Below are 15,841 nucleotides of genomic sequence, written 5' to 3'. Positions count from 1 at the left end.
CACAAGGCAGACCCTGGCACACAACCTCACCAGAACAGGCTGGCACAGCGTGCAGGTCCCCTTTCAGCACAGTGCTGCACTTCAAGTGAAAGCAAGCATCACCTTTCTTAAACACCCCAACTGGCAGGAAGGGATTGTCAGGCACAAGGAAGAGGACACAGTACCCATGACAAAAAGGTATGGCTCAAGTGAAAGGAGTTCAACAGGCTGTCCTGGCAGCTTTGCTCTACTGCAAACCACCCTGGAACGTGGGAACCCAGGATCTCTTCCCCAGTATGACTAGTTCTGTAAAGAATAAAACAGCTATCTGGCCCTCCTGACTCAAGCCCCATGCCAGAGCACTCACTTCAGCTGTGATTTCAGCCAGTTTCTCTTCCAGGAGGCTGGGGACAGAGCAGAGCTCGCTGAGTGCCAGGCACCTGCAAGCTCTGGCAGACACACACCGCTGTGCCAGTCAGCATCAGAGACAGAGACAGCAGAGCCACAGCGTAGGTTTACTGTGAACACATCATCACAACACAGCATGGAGATCTTTGGGCACAGCTTCACAACAACACAGATCCTAGCTACGACAGAGACGCAGACTTGTCCACAAGCAGAGGCACGGGGGGCGCGGCCCTGGGCTGCCCGCGGGGCGCGGCAGGGGCGCCGGCGGCGGTCGTGCCCTCAGGCTTGTGCTCACAAGTCAGTTACATAAATATATTTTAAATACTTCTCCTTTTATATATAATAAAGATTTCTCCTTATTGGTTTCTAATAATCCTGATTTGTTCAAATAGCAGTTTCTTTTCATTTCTGTCACCAAGACTTCAGAGCTGTACCCTGCCTGACCCTTGGGGACTAGAAAAAAACCCGTGTGTGTCCTCCCTGCCCACCTCTCTCAGGCTGGATCTCCAGGCTCCCAGCTACCTGCCCCAGCCCAGCAGGAAAAGAATCCAAGTCCATGCCAAAGAGATGTTTTCTTGCCAGTGGCAGTCTTGAATCCGATCCCCTCCCTTCTTTCCTTCCCACACTCAGAATGCTTTCAGCTTCTAGTCTTCCTGCCATGGACTTCCTGGACCTGGTTTTGGTGGCCAGTGGTGGGAATTGAGAGAGGGAGAAGGAAGGAACAGAGAGGAGGTTGGTGGTTGTGACGGATCTGATTACTTTGGGCCCAGAATGCCTTTCTCTGAAGGCTGTGAGCCAAAAAAATCTCAAGGGATCATCTGTCTCCTTTGGACTTACCACCCCAAAAGCCTTGTCTGCACCAATCCTCGTAACGGCCAGTGAGCACAGGCCCCTTGGGACACCAGTGCAGCCCCATGTACCTGCTCTATGGAGGTGCCATGCCAGTCCCAAGTCTGCACATGGTGTTCATTTAATGAGGCAGATGAGGCATCATCTCCTGCTGAACAGCAGAGAGCTGGCTTGGGGAGGAGCAGAGCAGGCTCTTCTATGCCCCAGAGCCCTGTGGTCTTGGGACATGGCTTGTTCTGTGCTGTGGACAGCCAGCTGCAGGAGGTACTGTGCAAGAAGCTGGGCTGCCACCAGGCTAGAAGCGCTTGCAGTGTGCTGTTCGGTGAGCCACTAGTTCTGCTGATCCTCCTGGCATAGCAGCTGTAGCTCCTCCTCGCTCTTCTCAGGAGACAGTGGCTGCACCTGGCATGGGTGACCAGACAGAAGCTGGCCTGACATAGCACTGTCCCCCAGCAGCCCCTTGACCTTATGCTCTGGGTCCTGTGCCTCTCCCAGCAGCTCTTCTTCACAGGGTATCTCTTTGGACAGCCCTGACTGATTCAGGCCAGGCATTCCCCCCACATACCCCTCACCTGGCTGCAGGGTCTCCCCAGCCAGCCTTGTATCAGACTCTGCACCACACTTTGGGTTTCCTGTGTTACTTGGCTCTAATATTTCCCTAGCTGATTCTTTTTCATCCAGATGCACCATGCTCTTCTCCTCTGGGTTAGAGTCCTCCTCTGCCAGCTCCAGGACCCTGCCTGGCTCTGGGTCCGTACTCCAGGTGAGGCTGTCTGGGGCACTTGGCTCTGCCACCACCAGCAGCTCAGACATGCCCGCTTCCGCACCTGGAGCCTGTCTCTCATCTTCCTCAGGGGACTGGCCAGTCAGTTGCTCCTCACTTTTGGGGGGACTGATGGAGAGTTTCTCAGTGAAGCTGAAGCGAGCGCAGTTGTCCACAGAGGTTGGGGAGGATGGGCCTGCACTGGAGACAGTACTGGACGGGCCACTGCTGTCTGCAAAGAGGAAGAAGAATCTTAAACATTTAGCTGGTATTTCCCCAGCCCACAGCCTGGGACAAGTTGTCACAGTCTGACAGTTCTGCAGACAAGAGGTTGCCATGCAACCTGGCAAGGGCTTGCAGCTGCTCTTAGGTGTGCTTCCGGCAGCTCAGCTGACGAAAACCTAAGCACAAACACAACTGATCTTGCCATACAGCAAAGAGTGGATTCTGTTCTCATGGAGCAGATGTGCCGTGTGATGCTGGGCCTTGAGCTGAAAAGCAGTTTCCTTCACTCTCTCACTACTATAGAACACTCTCAGCTTCAGCCTTGCTCCTCTTCGTTCCTGACCCACACAGTCCCTGAATGCTGAGCTAGAGTCACCGCTGTAGGAAGAAATGTTGCCTCTCTGCCAGTGCTTATTCTTGCCTGGTGTTGTACAATAAACAAAACCACAGAACAGATCTCAATGACATCTAATCCAATAAAGAGAGGAAGACTGAACAACTGTTCTGTCAGTTGAGTGCCCTGACCTTGCTGCCTACACATACACACACCACTGGCACAAGGAGTGAACAGCCAGGAAAACAGCAGGAATGCTCTCTCAGTGGCAGCCTTGACTTGGCAGCCCTGGCTTGGCAGCCCTTGGCTAACCTTTTCCCCTTTGAATTCCAGTCAGGTCTTCAAAGGGACTAACAACAGTCACCAGCTCTACAGAGACTGTGACAAGTGAGGCTCAGGAGCTGCAAAAAAGCCTGTAGGTGAAGAGCTAAATGAACTTTAGTCCTGCACAGAGGCCTGGGTGAGGCATGCGTGTGGGAAACGAAGGCATTCCCCATGTCAGCCCTGAGGTGACCTTGTGTCACAGAGAACCACACAATTTGAGGTGAAAACAATGTGCCCTCCATGTCTTAGTGCCCAAAGCAGAGAATGTCTGGACAGACAGCATCCACCCAACAACAGTAGATGTCCTCATAATGTACAATACTAGAGTCCCAGTCTGCATCGTTCTTTGAAACCTTTTCACAGAACACATGACTGCTTTCCCTTTTACCTATTTTCCCTTTCTGTTTCTTTGAGGGCAGAGCACAGAAGCCCTGGGCACTAGTACCAGGCTTCCAGCATTTGCCACCCTTTACTTCCTTTCCTCCACCATCATTCACCCCAATCAAGAAGGTAGCACACTCACACCACGGGGGCTTATCTGAACGCTGGCGCAGTGGCAGAGAGGATGATGACAGGATTCGCTGGGACATAAAGGGGTCTCCTGGTATCTGGCTGCCAATCATTGAATCAAACAAAGCTTCAAGAGAAAAAAAGGCAGAAGAAGCACAGATCAGTAGTATTCAGACAGAGAGGAATGTCACAGAAGCCATGAGCAGGCACTTCAGAAAGAGATCAGTGACAGTGCAGATTCAGAGCCCTGCCTGTCAGCTCCTGGGACCCTTGAGGCTAAGATCTGCCCTTCTGGAATTGGTGTCCACCTCACTGTTCAATCTGCTGGAGGCAGATCTGGCCAGTTACTTGTCTCTCACATAAATGGCCTAGGTTGGCTCTGAGCTAGATCCCACAGCTCCCTCCTGGACTAGAACAACCTGGGGCAGGTTTCAGAGGCTGTGCTCCTGCCAGACCCATCAGGCTGAGCTGTCCCAACAGCGCAAAAGACCAGAAGCTCTCCTTGCCTCCACTCTGTCCTGGCCTACCCAGAATCAAGGCCACCCCACCAGTACCTGCAGTAGACTGGACGTGTGAGTCGCTGCAGCTCTTGCACACAGCCGTCAGGAACTCGTTGACCTGTCGCAGAGACAGGGAGTTGTGCAGGGTCTCCAGGGGATAAATGGTGGGAACCATGGAGCAGCCTTCAAAACCTGGAAGGAAACCCAATCAGAAAATGAATAGAGCAAGCAGCAACCTGAATCCATGCAGGACCACTCAAGGCTGGAGGAGCTGGGCAGTCTGGGAATCAAACAACAGGCACACTCAGGCCTGGGGTCTCCTCTTCTAGGCCAAGAAATTGGCCAGCAGGCCACCACATGCAGTACCAGGCCTGAAAGCAAGCATCCAGGCACACGCAGGATGGGGAAGAGGAGGAAACATCTCTAGCAGCAGCCGTGTTTGCTGCAAAGCCTGTGACCCTTTGCTCAAATGGATGGTTGTGATGGAGTCCTTGGCACAGTGCCCACACTTTACAGAAGCTACAGAGAATTGGAGTGAATTTAGCAGAATTTCTCTAAAGGGACTCCCACCACCAGTTGCCCCCAGCCTGGGACACAGCCCCGAGGCACTGCACCCTGTGACACGTGCAGGCAGCAGCACAGCCTCCAGCGTAGGCCTCGCAGGCGGCTTCCCAGGGAGCAGCTGGGCAACTGTGGCAGTTGTCTGAACCCTCAGCAGCACTTCACTGCCAGAAGACCCAGAGGAGCAGAAATAGGTGTCCCAACATTGAACAGACACTGGCTCAGAGCTCAGCCACAATACCCTTCACAACAAACTCTTTGCTGCTCAAGCCAGCGCAGTATTACAGCTCAGCATCTTCCTCTTCATCCAAGCTTCTTGGCAATGCTTTGTGGCACCAAGCCAACCTGAAACTGTCAGAGGAGCAAGGGAATGAACAAATGAGTCTCTGGGCATACGGGAACGAGGCCTCCTCCTGTTCTGTGCCTCTTCGGTTTAAAGACTTCCAAACTTCTTAAGCTCAGCCCTAGCTCCTGGTGAAAGAGCTCAAAAAGACCCTGGGGAGGAATTGGATTTGTTCCTACAGAGAAGGAAAATTACTTTGAAAGGCAGAAAGCACAACAGCTCTTGATGCACTACTGTGTCAGGACACAGCCCAGCACGCTGGCAGGCTAAAACTGATCCTTGCAGCTTGGCAGCACCCAAGCAGATTGAGAGCACCTGGATTATCTGCTAAATGTAGACATTGTTCCACTCACCTCCAGGACTACCTCTGCTCCAATCTGATCACCTAACCCAGTTCTGCAAGAGGAAAGGAGCATAACACAGCAGATAGTATTTAGAGTGACTCCGCATGCAACATGAGGAGGCTGCAGACCACCTGGTTTGCAGTGCTGCAGAGACATTCACTGCCATAACAGGTACTGGAGATGAAGAACCCTCCAGACAGTCCAGAGAGGTTACCTATGCAACAAAGGTCCTACAAGCATCAGCTCAAGACATGAAAGATAACAAATCCTTGGCTAGAAGGAAGGAATGTAAGACAGGAAAAATACCATATTCTTCTGTCCCTTGCTGAGAGATCCTTGTTGAGAAGTGGAAGTACTGAATAAGGAAGAGTATCTGTTATTTTCTCAGAAGCATATTTAAGACAGAGCAGAAGGAAAAGGGTGAGGGCAAGACTTAACAAACAGCCACATGGAGGTGGTTGTGGAGCAGCACAGTGTGAGGCTGATGTCATTTCTGGAATTTAGTGCAAGAGGAGCCAAGGTTGGCTCAGATATTGGGGTCTCCAAAGAACAAGGGAAGAAGTCTGAATATAACATAGGGCAGAGAAATGCATTTACAAGATACACTGGAAGCATTGATCTGAGTGCTTGGGCACTCCTCATAAAAAAGAGGAAGAGCAAGGTCCAGTGTTAAAGGAAGCACGTGACACTGACAACACTGCTCATGTGAAATGATACACCTCACCCCCACCGTGCCAAGTGCCTGCTCACACAGCTCTGCTCACCATCGTGCCCCTTAACTGGCCTCAAGCAAGTAGAGAAAAAGCAGAAGCTTCCCTCCTCAAGGTGAGGCACTACTACTTTCATGCAATCCCTCTTGTTTGTGTATGGCAGCCTGCTTCACCTCCCTTGACCTCCTTAGCTGCTGGGAGGAGGCCAACAATGGCAGCTTGATGCCACCACAGCAGAGTCAAAGCAGAAGGCACCTCTCCAGACCATAACCCTGATATGTGCCAGGGCAGCAGCCAGCCCCTGACAAAGGCTCCAACTGCTGCTGCACCACACACACTGAGCAAAGAATCAGCATCTTTGGTAAGGGGCAATAAAACTGACTGCAAACCATGAGAGCCTCTCCAGCCTGACAAGACACCCAGCACTGGCCACTCAGCTGCTTCTGCTGCTTCCCAAAACCTTCCCTGGGGCCTGCAGGGCAGGAGGCTGTGATGTGGACAATGGCACAAGAAATTGGACAGAATTACAGAATCACAGAATGCATGGGGTTGGAAGGGACCCTTGAAGGTCACCTTGTCCAACCAATGAATTCTGTTCACTTTGTACCACAGTCACACAACAGCCCACAGAGGAACAACTTCCATTTTCCATTTCTTCCAGGTTTGATTACCCTGGCTGCATGAGGGCAAGCTGCTTTCTCCTGAGCCAGGTCTGCCCTGTGGGGAGAGGCACATGGCAGGGCTATGCCAACCACAGCAGCTAAAAATGAATCCTAAAGTCAGCTGCCATCTTCTCTGAGCAAGGAGTAGAGCATGGTTATGTCTCCAGAACCTCAGTTCAGTCAAACAAGAAGAATGCATGCATGCACCATATGGACATGAAGGAGGCATTTTGCTAACCAGCCTTTCTAAATTTAAGCCTGTACAGTAAGCCTGAAGGTCCACCCTAGCTCAGCACCTCCCTGCCCACGCTGCCAGAAGTGGCTATGAATGAAGGGGGATGAGACAGCCCCAAACCCCAGTGACCTGCAGCTCAGAAATACTCTGAACCTGATGTCTCTTACACGTTCTCCAGTGTTCCTTTTCTCTCCTCCACAGGCTCCTGTCCCCCCTTGAACTCAGTTAAGCTCCCAGCACCCCCAGGGACTGTGGTGAAGAGTTTCACTGTGTGAGCAAGCATCACATCTATTCGAAGCTGCCTCTACTCACTCTACAAGAAACCTCCTACCACCTGTGCTGGAACAGACATTAAACTGCAGATCCCCACCACCCCTCTTCAGACCACTACCACAAACTGCAAATTTCTACCTTTTCCACATCATTCCATGTGGTGCTGGTCAGATCAGAGCTCACCATTTTAGTTGTGAGTTGGGGACTGTGTCCTCTTGTCATTTATGTTTATTTACACTGAACATTGCCTGCTCTTTTACTGCCTGCTCATTACCACAGGGCTACACCCTGGCTCTTCACAGCTAACCTTTGGCTTCAGTACCACTGTAGCTCATTACCCACAGGAACTTGGTTCACACTCCTCTTTTCCCAGCTATGACCACACAGATAAGCACAGATTCCCAGGCACATTGCTTCAGGCCTCCACCACTGAGCTTTCCAACTATAGAAGCCAGCTGCATATTTTCAGCTCCCTAATTCTATCTTTTAAACCATGTTTTCTTGGTGTGGATAGAAGCACTGTTGAAAGCCAAGGAAGAGTGTGTGGTGTGTGGTTTTCACAAGGAGGGGAAGCTGGTCCCTCAGGCACAGATCAGAGAAAATTCTGCTCTGAGAAGAATGCCAGCAGGAATCCCAAACCTGCTCAAGAGCTGTGGGCTTGATGGCAGACTGAGAGAACAGCAAGAGGGAAGTGCTGAGTGCAGGGCTCTGACCTATAGCAGGAAGGCCATGCTGGGGCATGTGCCTCCCACTGCAGTGGGAGGCCTGGCACCGTGCTGCCATGTTTGGCATGCCACTGCCTGAGGTGCTGAGCTCATCTTCTCTCCCTGCCAGTGCCTGCAGGAGATGGCTGAGATCTGCAGCAGGGAAAGCTCAGCTTTGGCTCTGGAGCAGTCTGCCGTGTTCCAGCATCTCTTCCCTTGAAGCAATTTTGCTCCCCTTTAGTATCTGTTGCTAGGAGACCAAGGATTGCCCTAATTATACATGAAAAGAAACTGCCATCTCCCAATTGCCTGCTTGACAGAAAGGGCCATATCAAGAAAAAACAGAGTGTGTAAGAAAAGCTCTCCTTTTCCAGGCTCTGAAAACACTTGATCCTGTTGCTTCACTGCACGGAAAGCTATGCTGTCCTTTCCTCTTCCACCTACGGGTCTGAGTGAAAGATGGGGTCCATGCATCACAGCACACAGCTCAGCAAGCCACATGCACCAAGCAGGTTTTATGGTGCAAGGCAAACATTAACAGCCAGTTCTACCCAGCTGCCCCTCTCAAAGAGGAACCTTTCCACTTGTTCTGAAAGCAGAGACCACAGTGCATCAGACTTCCTGTCTGCGCCAGAGGCTGAGAAACACCAGAGAAACAGCAGCAAGCTTTGATTTGTAACATCTAGATCCAGTGCTGAAACTGCCTACCTCTCCTCACCAGAGACAGGGCACACTGCAAAGGTCCTCACAGGCAGAACAGATGCCATGCAGTGCAGCCACACAGAAGCTCAGTTCCTACCCTGATGTGGTCTCTCTAAGAACACCACAGTCCCACAAATGCTCACTTCCCCAGGATTTCCACAGCACGTTCACTCTGCATGTGACCAGCCGCAGCACCTCCTTAGCCTTCTCTCTTCCCACACTTTGATCCTTCACTAACAATTGGACACCTCAAGGCACCCCACTGAGACCTGCACAGGGCTCTCATGTCAGCAGGGCATGGCACCAGTGGGAGCTCAGCATCTAACCTGAAGGGAGCTCAAGGGCTTACCCTGGCCAAAGGAAGGAGGCAAGGACCAATTGCCAGAGATGGAAGGAGCAGTTAGAGTCGCAGAACAGCACCAGCTCCATGTGGAAAGGCCACTCCTAAGGCTCCAAAGCTGCCAGGTGCAACAGCCCACACAGCTTGCTGCAGCAGCAGCCCAGAGATGTGAGAGATGCGGTGAGGGCGATGCTTTCCTTGTTTAGAAGCAAAGCATACTTTGCATTCTCAAGCAGAGGTCCCTGCTCAGCTACAAGAGCACAGGACAGAGGCAGCTGCAGCGTGCAGTACCGTAAAGAAACTCCAAGTCCTCCTGCCCTGAGATCAGCCAGCTCCTGAAGAGGCGCAGGTGGTAGGAGCAGTGCTGGAGGTGATGGGCTAGAGTGGCATCCAGGGAGACGTTCCGGCTGGTGGCATAGTCAGAGGAAAAACGGCGCAGCAACTGGGCAACCTGGTGGTGCTCAAGCACATCTGGAGGAAAGGGGGCCACAGAGAGTGAGAGGAGAGGGGCAGGGGCAGCTGGAGAAAGAGAAACTCTGGAGGTGTGGGGACGGAGCTGCCAGCACTTGGGCTGCTGGGTGGGGAAGCCCCACGCCACTCGCTGAAGCCCAGTCCCTCCTGCAGCAGCAGGTCAGGGGTCACCTCAGCTCTACGTACCCGCTGGCACGGCGCAGCAGGCCAGCCGCCCACCCGGCCCAGCCTCTGCCAAACGCAGCTGCAGCACAGGGCAGTCCCTCAGCAGCCAGGTTTCATCTTTGTAAGCGGAACTCTGCCAAGCGAACACATTGTAGGACATGTTCCAAGACCAATGCAGGTCAGGTGTGGCGACATAAGGTCAGGCCCACACTCACCCTTCCCCAGCTGAGACAAGAAATCCAGACTGCCCACAGAACACTCAAGTCCAGCTCCAAACACAGCCAGCCACCTCAGCACATGGAAAAGAGCAAATGGCCCAGCACGAAACGACCAGAGGCTGAAAAAGGGACAGGGGACAGCAGGGTTTGGCTGAGAGGGTCACATTAAGAGTGAGGAAGAACAGAAGGGGCACAGGAGTGCTGACCTCCCCTCCCTAGACTCTTAGAGCAGCACTATGCAATCTTCTGCGACATCCCTGTGTGGCAGACAAGACAGGAGCATGCAGGCATGTCTTCTCCTCCACATATACAGGCTCAGGACTTGTGTCATGTTCCCAAGAGTCACAAGACCAGGGCATAAACCACCTGGCCTGATGCTGGCTGTGCTTGACCACCACTCTGATTCACCCCTCCCATTTCACCACACAGAGGCAGCTCTTCAGAGAGAAGCTCCAGGTTCAGAGCTGTGAGAAGCTTAGCATCCTCAGGCGAGTGGTTCACGTGGATAAAAATTCTTCCTGCTAAAACCAGTGCCAAGCCTCGACCACACAGGCCTAACTTCAAGCTTAAACCTGCTGAGCCTTTGGTCTCTTGAGTGAGGGTCATTTTGCCACTAGAAATATTCGTTGGGTTCTGGGGAAAGCCTGCTGCCCAGCTGCACCATTGCATCTGTATCAGCTTTGGTGCTTGGTACAAGTTTTGCTGGCAAGATAGAACAATACATCCTACAGACATACACCACAGGAGCTCAGAGGGCATCCAGACATACAAATGAACTGAGCAGCTGGCCATTCTGCAAGAAACAAAACCAAGCAAACACAGAGAACAGCCACCCTGCAGTTACTTAAAACAATAAAGCCACATTTAGCTGCCCCTTCCCCTTTCAGCTTTCCCAAAACATCGGTCTTCGTGAGTCTTCCGGACGTTTTTCTTCTCCCAGATCATCTTCAGAATATCTTCATATACACTTAGCAGCAAGATTGCAGAAGCAGCCTTGACCACATAAGACAGAAACACTTAACCTGGTACCTTTAGTGACCTGCTTTGGTTCTAACTTGTCTCAACTGCAGGAGCTGTGTGAGGTAGGAGCGGTGCTGTGATACAAACCTTCCCCAAAGTCTCTTGGATAATAAACACTGCTTCAAGGAACCTGCTACAAAAGAGCTAGTGGTCTTTAACCTCCACACGCTCACAGTTCAAGTCCCAGTTTAGCAGTGATAAGAAGCAAAGGTAGTGAGTCAACAGAAGCACTGTCACATGTCCTTTATCACACCTTTTCATAGCTACGAGCATGACAGGAGTGAAGCAGGTTACACCACCACCCCAGGTGGCATCATGCCTCAGGAAGGTGGCAGGCCCAAGCCAGCACTGTCCACTAACAGCAGATGAGTGACAGCTCTGGAGAAACACCATACCCAGGACAAGGTCTGCAGGAAAGGTGAGTCTACTCCCACAAACATCACCACGCTTGGAGTAACTCGGTGAGCACCCTAACAGACCAGTTGGAAAATTGGAGGCCATGAGGTTACCTGTGCTTTGAGACACTGTGCTGACAAATACCATGCTCAGGGAGAATACTGTTAGCACCTCCTCTCCTACCCCAGACTGCTGCTCTTCCAGGAGACACATGGGCAGCCTCAGGCTGTGCTCAGTTTGGTCTTGCAAATCTACATTCGAAGAACTAAGCTACTGATGCTCTTAGGATATGAAGTGGATATCCCCACTCCCCAGATCCAACAGCATCTCCTCCCAACCCCCACCCCCACTCCCCACCCCAAAAGGGAGCATGAAAAAAGATCTTGATGTCTGCTTAGTGGCTGCTTTAGGAGCCCACTGCTCCTGCTTTTCACCTGGGACACAAATGCCTTGGGGGACAGCAGAGGAATCACTGAGCAGTAACAGAGGGTGGATGAAGACGTTAGTCACAGGGAAACAATGTGGGAAGGTGAAGCGTGTTTGGACACCAGATACACAGACACAAAAAACCCACAAGGAGACTGAGAGGAGAATATATATGCAGAGAGAAGTGAAGGTGAGCATGGGGTTAGAAGTGTGAGGGAACGTCAAATCAAGGAAGCAAACGTACCATTAGTCGGATGCTTTGCAAACGACACAGAAAATCGTTTTACGGCTGGCATAGACAAGAGCTCTGAGGAAATAAAAACAGATCATCTGTTAACAGCCTGCTGCTAAGGACCCCGACCTCCATATGCTTGCAGATACCCTGTCAGGTTCACCTTCTCCTTGTCACCCACAACAGCAGCTCCTGCTGGCACTGCTATAGCGCACCGGGCACTCTGTTTGTCGGTCTGACTGAGCCTCTTGGCCTCCTTGCACTCTGCTGGACCCCACTTCCCTTGCACTGTCCTGCCCACTACAATGACTTCGTCCACGCTCTCAATCACAGACAGCATCTCATACCTCCCCACCACACTTCAATCATCCTGAGCACAGCCCAGGCTCGGTCCAGTGCAAGATGCTGCTCAGCCACGCTCACAGCCACAGGAGCACAGGGCCAGGCAAGCATCAGCACCAGAGCAGAGAAGCTCTCAGGGTTCATCTCTGCCCAAGGAACTGAGGAGTTCCCCTGCAGAGGAACTGAGGAGCTCTGGCTTGGGTAAGTGCAGCTCCAAACATCTCCTTAATGTAAGTTAGACAGCTATTTATGAGTTTAAAAGTAAATCAGCTAACTAGGCAACAAACAGAAAACCCATGATGATCAGAGGCCTCTACAGTTCTGTTGCTCAAAGCATTTCAGCACAGAAGAGGTTTTGCTGTGCAGCTGTCAGAGTGGTACTCGGGCTGCTCCTGGCCATGTCCCAGGCCAGGCCAAGCTCTCCCACAGAAATTACCCATTGGAAGGACAGTGCAAAGACAGACTCTACACATTTGATGGGGTGCAAACAGGTGAACTTTAGAAGATGTGGATTAGTCTCCATATGCACCAGGAAAAAAAAAAAAAGATAAAGGAATAAAAAAGAGAAAGAAAAAAGAAGGGAGAGAAAAAGGCAAGTTGAAAACTTCAAGAACTTTTAGGAAGTACCAGAAAATGCTTTCATTTCTCTTCCATGCTTCACGTGTCTGTTCTACCTGGTCTCTAAGATCTGTGCACCTATCCCTCTACACCAATGCCAGGAGATACACACTTCAATTTACACTCCACACTCCCACTGTGTCCTTCACATTCCTTCACCAGCATTACAGCCCTAAACATTGTTTTTCTTTTCCAGCACACAGGGCATGACAATCTTCCCTGCACATGCAATCCCTCAGAAGTGTCCGAGTCCTGGAGCTCCAGTCAGACAGCTGGTAGCCACCTCCACTCCACCCCACATCGCTCCCTTGCCTTCACAGCACATCGGTTTCAATGACACTGCAGCACAGCTTACTGCATCCCTGGCTTCAGACAAGCCAGCTTCAAACCACAGCTGTCAGCGGACCTTCCCTCAAGCTGAGGTTGGGACGCAAGCTTCCACTGAAGTGATCATCAGCCCCCTTCCAGACACAAGCACACAAGACCTCAGAAGTCTGAACCTCACTTGAATGAGCCTTTGATGAAGTGCTGTAAGCCATGCACCACACCTTGAAGCATCACAGCCACGAAACAGTATCAGAGTTCATGCAAAGATGTGCTTCAGCACTGAAGGATTCTAAACATTCGCCTGATGATGGCCTTGGTACAAATGTACCCCAAAGAGTCTGCTGCAGCTGCTGTGCCACTTACTGTACCCAGTTCCAGTCTGGATGAAATGCCACAGTTCAGCATTTCCTCAGTGCTCACTTAAGCAGGAACATGCAGCTCAAGGTCATGTTGCACATTCCAAACTACCTTCTCCAGAATCTAAGAGCCCTTCTCACCTCCCACTTGTTTTTCCAAGCTCCCTGCTTCTTCCTCACAACCACTCCCACTGCAGCAGGGCACTGGTGGCACAGGGTGCCAGGACATGCTGAGAAACATGAATGCAGCACCCAGATGAATGATTCTGGGATGTGCTGCTCACACACCAGTTAAATAAGCCTGCCTTTTATGTACTCAAGAGTACAACTGCATCTGAGCACACAGAGGCCTCATCCCTGATCTGGGCTGATGCAGAAGCCCTCTGCTCTGTGCTTGTCATGTGCACATCCCTGCCCCACAGCCCACAGGGCAAGGCAGCACAGCTCCAGGATTAGGCAGAACCTGTCCTGGCCCAGAGAGTACAGAGCAAGCAGTCTTTGGTGTTTGTTCTCCACTCACAGAGGGCAGACAAGCAGCCAGAGCCCCTGCTGGCCCAGCTAGCAGCTTTCCTGGTAGCCACACCGTGGGCTTGTTCTAAACATCATCAGCTTGCTCTGGAGCCTGTGAGCAGCCAACACTTGCTGCCTTGAGCAGCTTGGGCTGGTGCAGCAGGGTTTGAAACCTTCCAGCTCTGTCTCCTGCCTGTCTCTCACTCACAGCCTGTTTGTGGGAAGTGACACAGCTTTCCCCTCCACAGCAGCACAGGAAGACGGGATACACAATGCTCTCCACACAGCAGCATCAGGAGGCTCTGCTAGGTCTGAGAGTTGGACAGCACCTTCCATTCTGATTTGCTAGGCTGTTTTCTTTTCCTCTAGACCAGACAAAAATCCCCAAAGGTCCCAAATTGCTGCCTATCTCCTCTGCCCACTTTGCAATGCACCAGTGCTAGTGTCCATTATGAGCCAATAAAAGGCACTGCAAACTCAAGACTCTGAAAAGTACTGATTAAAATGCCCCTTGTCAGAAGGAATGGAGACAGGAAAACAGAAGACAGGAAATCCTACACCCACTCAGATGCTGGGAAGCCCAAATTGTGCAGCACAAGGTGAGCTTCCAAGCAGGCCACAGCATGTTGTGCAGATCCTGCCCATACAGCAGTTTCTTGAGTGCTGCTCAACTCAGTGTTCCAAGCAACGGCCTGGTAACCAGGACTCATGGGGCCCAAGTGCCTTTCTTACTGGGATCACAATGGACACTGGCCCGTGCTGGAGCCCTTCCAGCTCCTCCAGCATGTCTCAGTTTTTCCCTGCGCTCCAATCTCCCTGAAGCAGCCACAGACTCTCTGCCTCTCAACAGCTAACACACCAGCACTAGCTGCAGATTGACCCACAGCTGACAGCACCCCCTCACCCATGTGCCTTGGGCAATGTTTATACTCCTGCCCCAACTGCACCTCAGCAGGGTGCCTTGCTGAACTTTAAGGCAGGTTCTGCAGAACTGCACAGTAAACAAGACTTTCTGATCCTTTTGCAGTATTTCACCAAGGATCTCACTTACCTCAAGCATTTCAGCACACTAGCTGACAGCTACCCTGGACTCCTCTGTGTGCCCAGCCTTACACTAGTACCCACCTTACCCACCCCCAAGCAGACCATTCTGCCTTTGGATGGCTCCATCTCTGCATGGTGAGAATTACTGTCTCCATAAAAGTTTCCTTTAGCATCAGCAAGGCTACCAAGGTAAGCAAGATGATGTGAAGTGCTGAAGGTTTCCATACCAGGACAAACCTATTTGACATCTAGACCAATAAATCCTCCTCCACAACAAGTAGAATTAAAATGTCTGATCAAAACCAGAGTCCAGCAACACCACACAGCAGCACAAGGTCAGCTCCTGCCTTGTCCTAGCAAAGACAACAACCTCTTGGGACGTGATGAAATGCATTGCTGTAGATGTGACGAGTACACACATTCAACTGTCATCCTCCTCAGCAGCCTAAGGCTTAGCCTCAGCAGCATCCTGAGACACCAAAGGCCACAGAAGAACCACCTGCTGCCCAGGGAACACACATACCGTCTTTGTATGTCAGGCTGCTGGCAAACTTTTTGCCATGGCTGCGAGCGTAGTCCTGGAGGTTGGGGGCACTGGAGGAGCCTCCCAGCACAGTGGTGCTAAACAGGCCGGTGCATTGTGACCCTGGAAAGGCATGGAAGGTGTTAGTATTGTATCTCCGCTGCACACAGCTACAGAAAAGCAGGGTTAGTCAAAGAAAGAAGAATGAACTGGCCCCTTCACAGGCAATCCCAGGGAAAAAACGATACCAGGGAGCAGAGGGGAGCAATATTCCCCATTCTGCCTTCAGCAGTGCCAAATGGCAGCCCACAACTCGGCACCAGGGACGTTCCTAACTCCCTCCAGGGGCTGTTTCTGTTTGGCTTTCTTGCCCTGACCTAGGAGAAACACCTCAAGGCTCTCCAGTCAGCAAATCTACATGCTCATG

The 15,841-nt window shown here is 51.5% G+C and overlaps 1 protein-coding gene across 5 annotated transcripts in view; it reads right to left on the bottom strand.

Annotated features, from left to right (window-relative positions):
- Nucleotides 1-459: 459 nt before the first annotated feature.
- PPIP5K1 (diphosphoinositol pentakisphosphate kinase 1) overlaps nucleotides 460-15,841 on the bottom strand; it is a 42,663-nt gene continuing 27,281 nt past the window's right edge. Inside the window, exons 27-32 of one of the 5 annotated variants that reach the window (XM_068143659.1) lie at nucleotides 15,415-15,537; nucleotides 11,707-11,769; nucleotides 9,058-9,237; nucleotides 3,947-4,084; nucleotides 3,406-3,519; nucleotides 460-2,231 (exon numbers count right to left, since the gene is read on the bottom strand). In XM_068143659.1, coding sequence (XP_067999760.1) covers nucleotides 1,567-2,231; nucleotides 3,406-3,519; nucleotides 3,947-4,084; nucleotides 9,058-9,237; nucleotides 11,707-11,769; nucleotides 15,415-15,537 — 1,283 coding nt within the window. In that variant the 3' untranslated portion in view covers nucleotides 460-1,566. The remainder of the gene's footprint in view (nucleotides 2,232-3,405; nucleotides 3,520-3,946; nucleotides 4,085-9,057; nucleotides 9,238-11,706; nucleotides 11,770-15,414; nucleotides 15,538-15,841) is intronic. The other 4 variants (XM_068143664.1, XM_068143660.1, XM_068143661.1 and 1 more) reach the window with 4 other exon arrangements.

The sequence above is a fragment of the Melanerpes formicivorus genome, unplaced genomic scaffold (assembly GCF_026170545.1).
Source record: "Melanerpes formicivorus ecotype bairdi unplaced genomic scaffold, bMelFor1.0.p_v2 SCAF_10, whole genome shotgun sequence".
NCBI lineage: Eukaryota > Metazoa > Chordata > Aves > Piciformes > Picidae > Melanerpes > Melanerpes formicivorus.
Note: the sequence above shows the minus strand (reverse complement) of the source record. Positions and strands in the feature narration are given on the sequence as shown.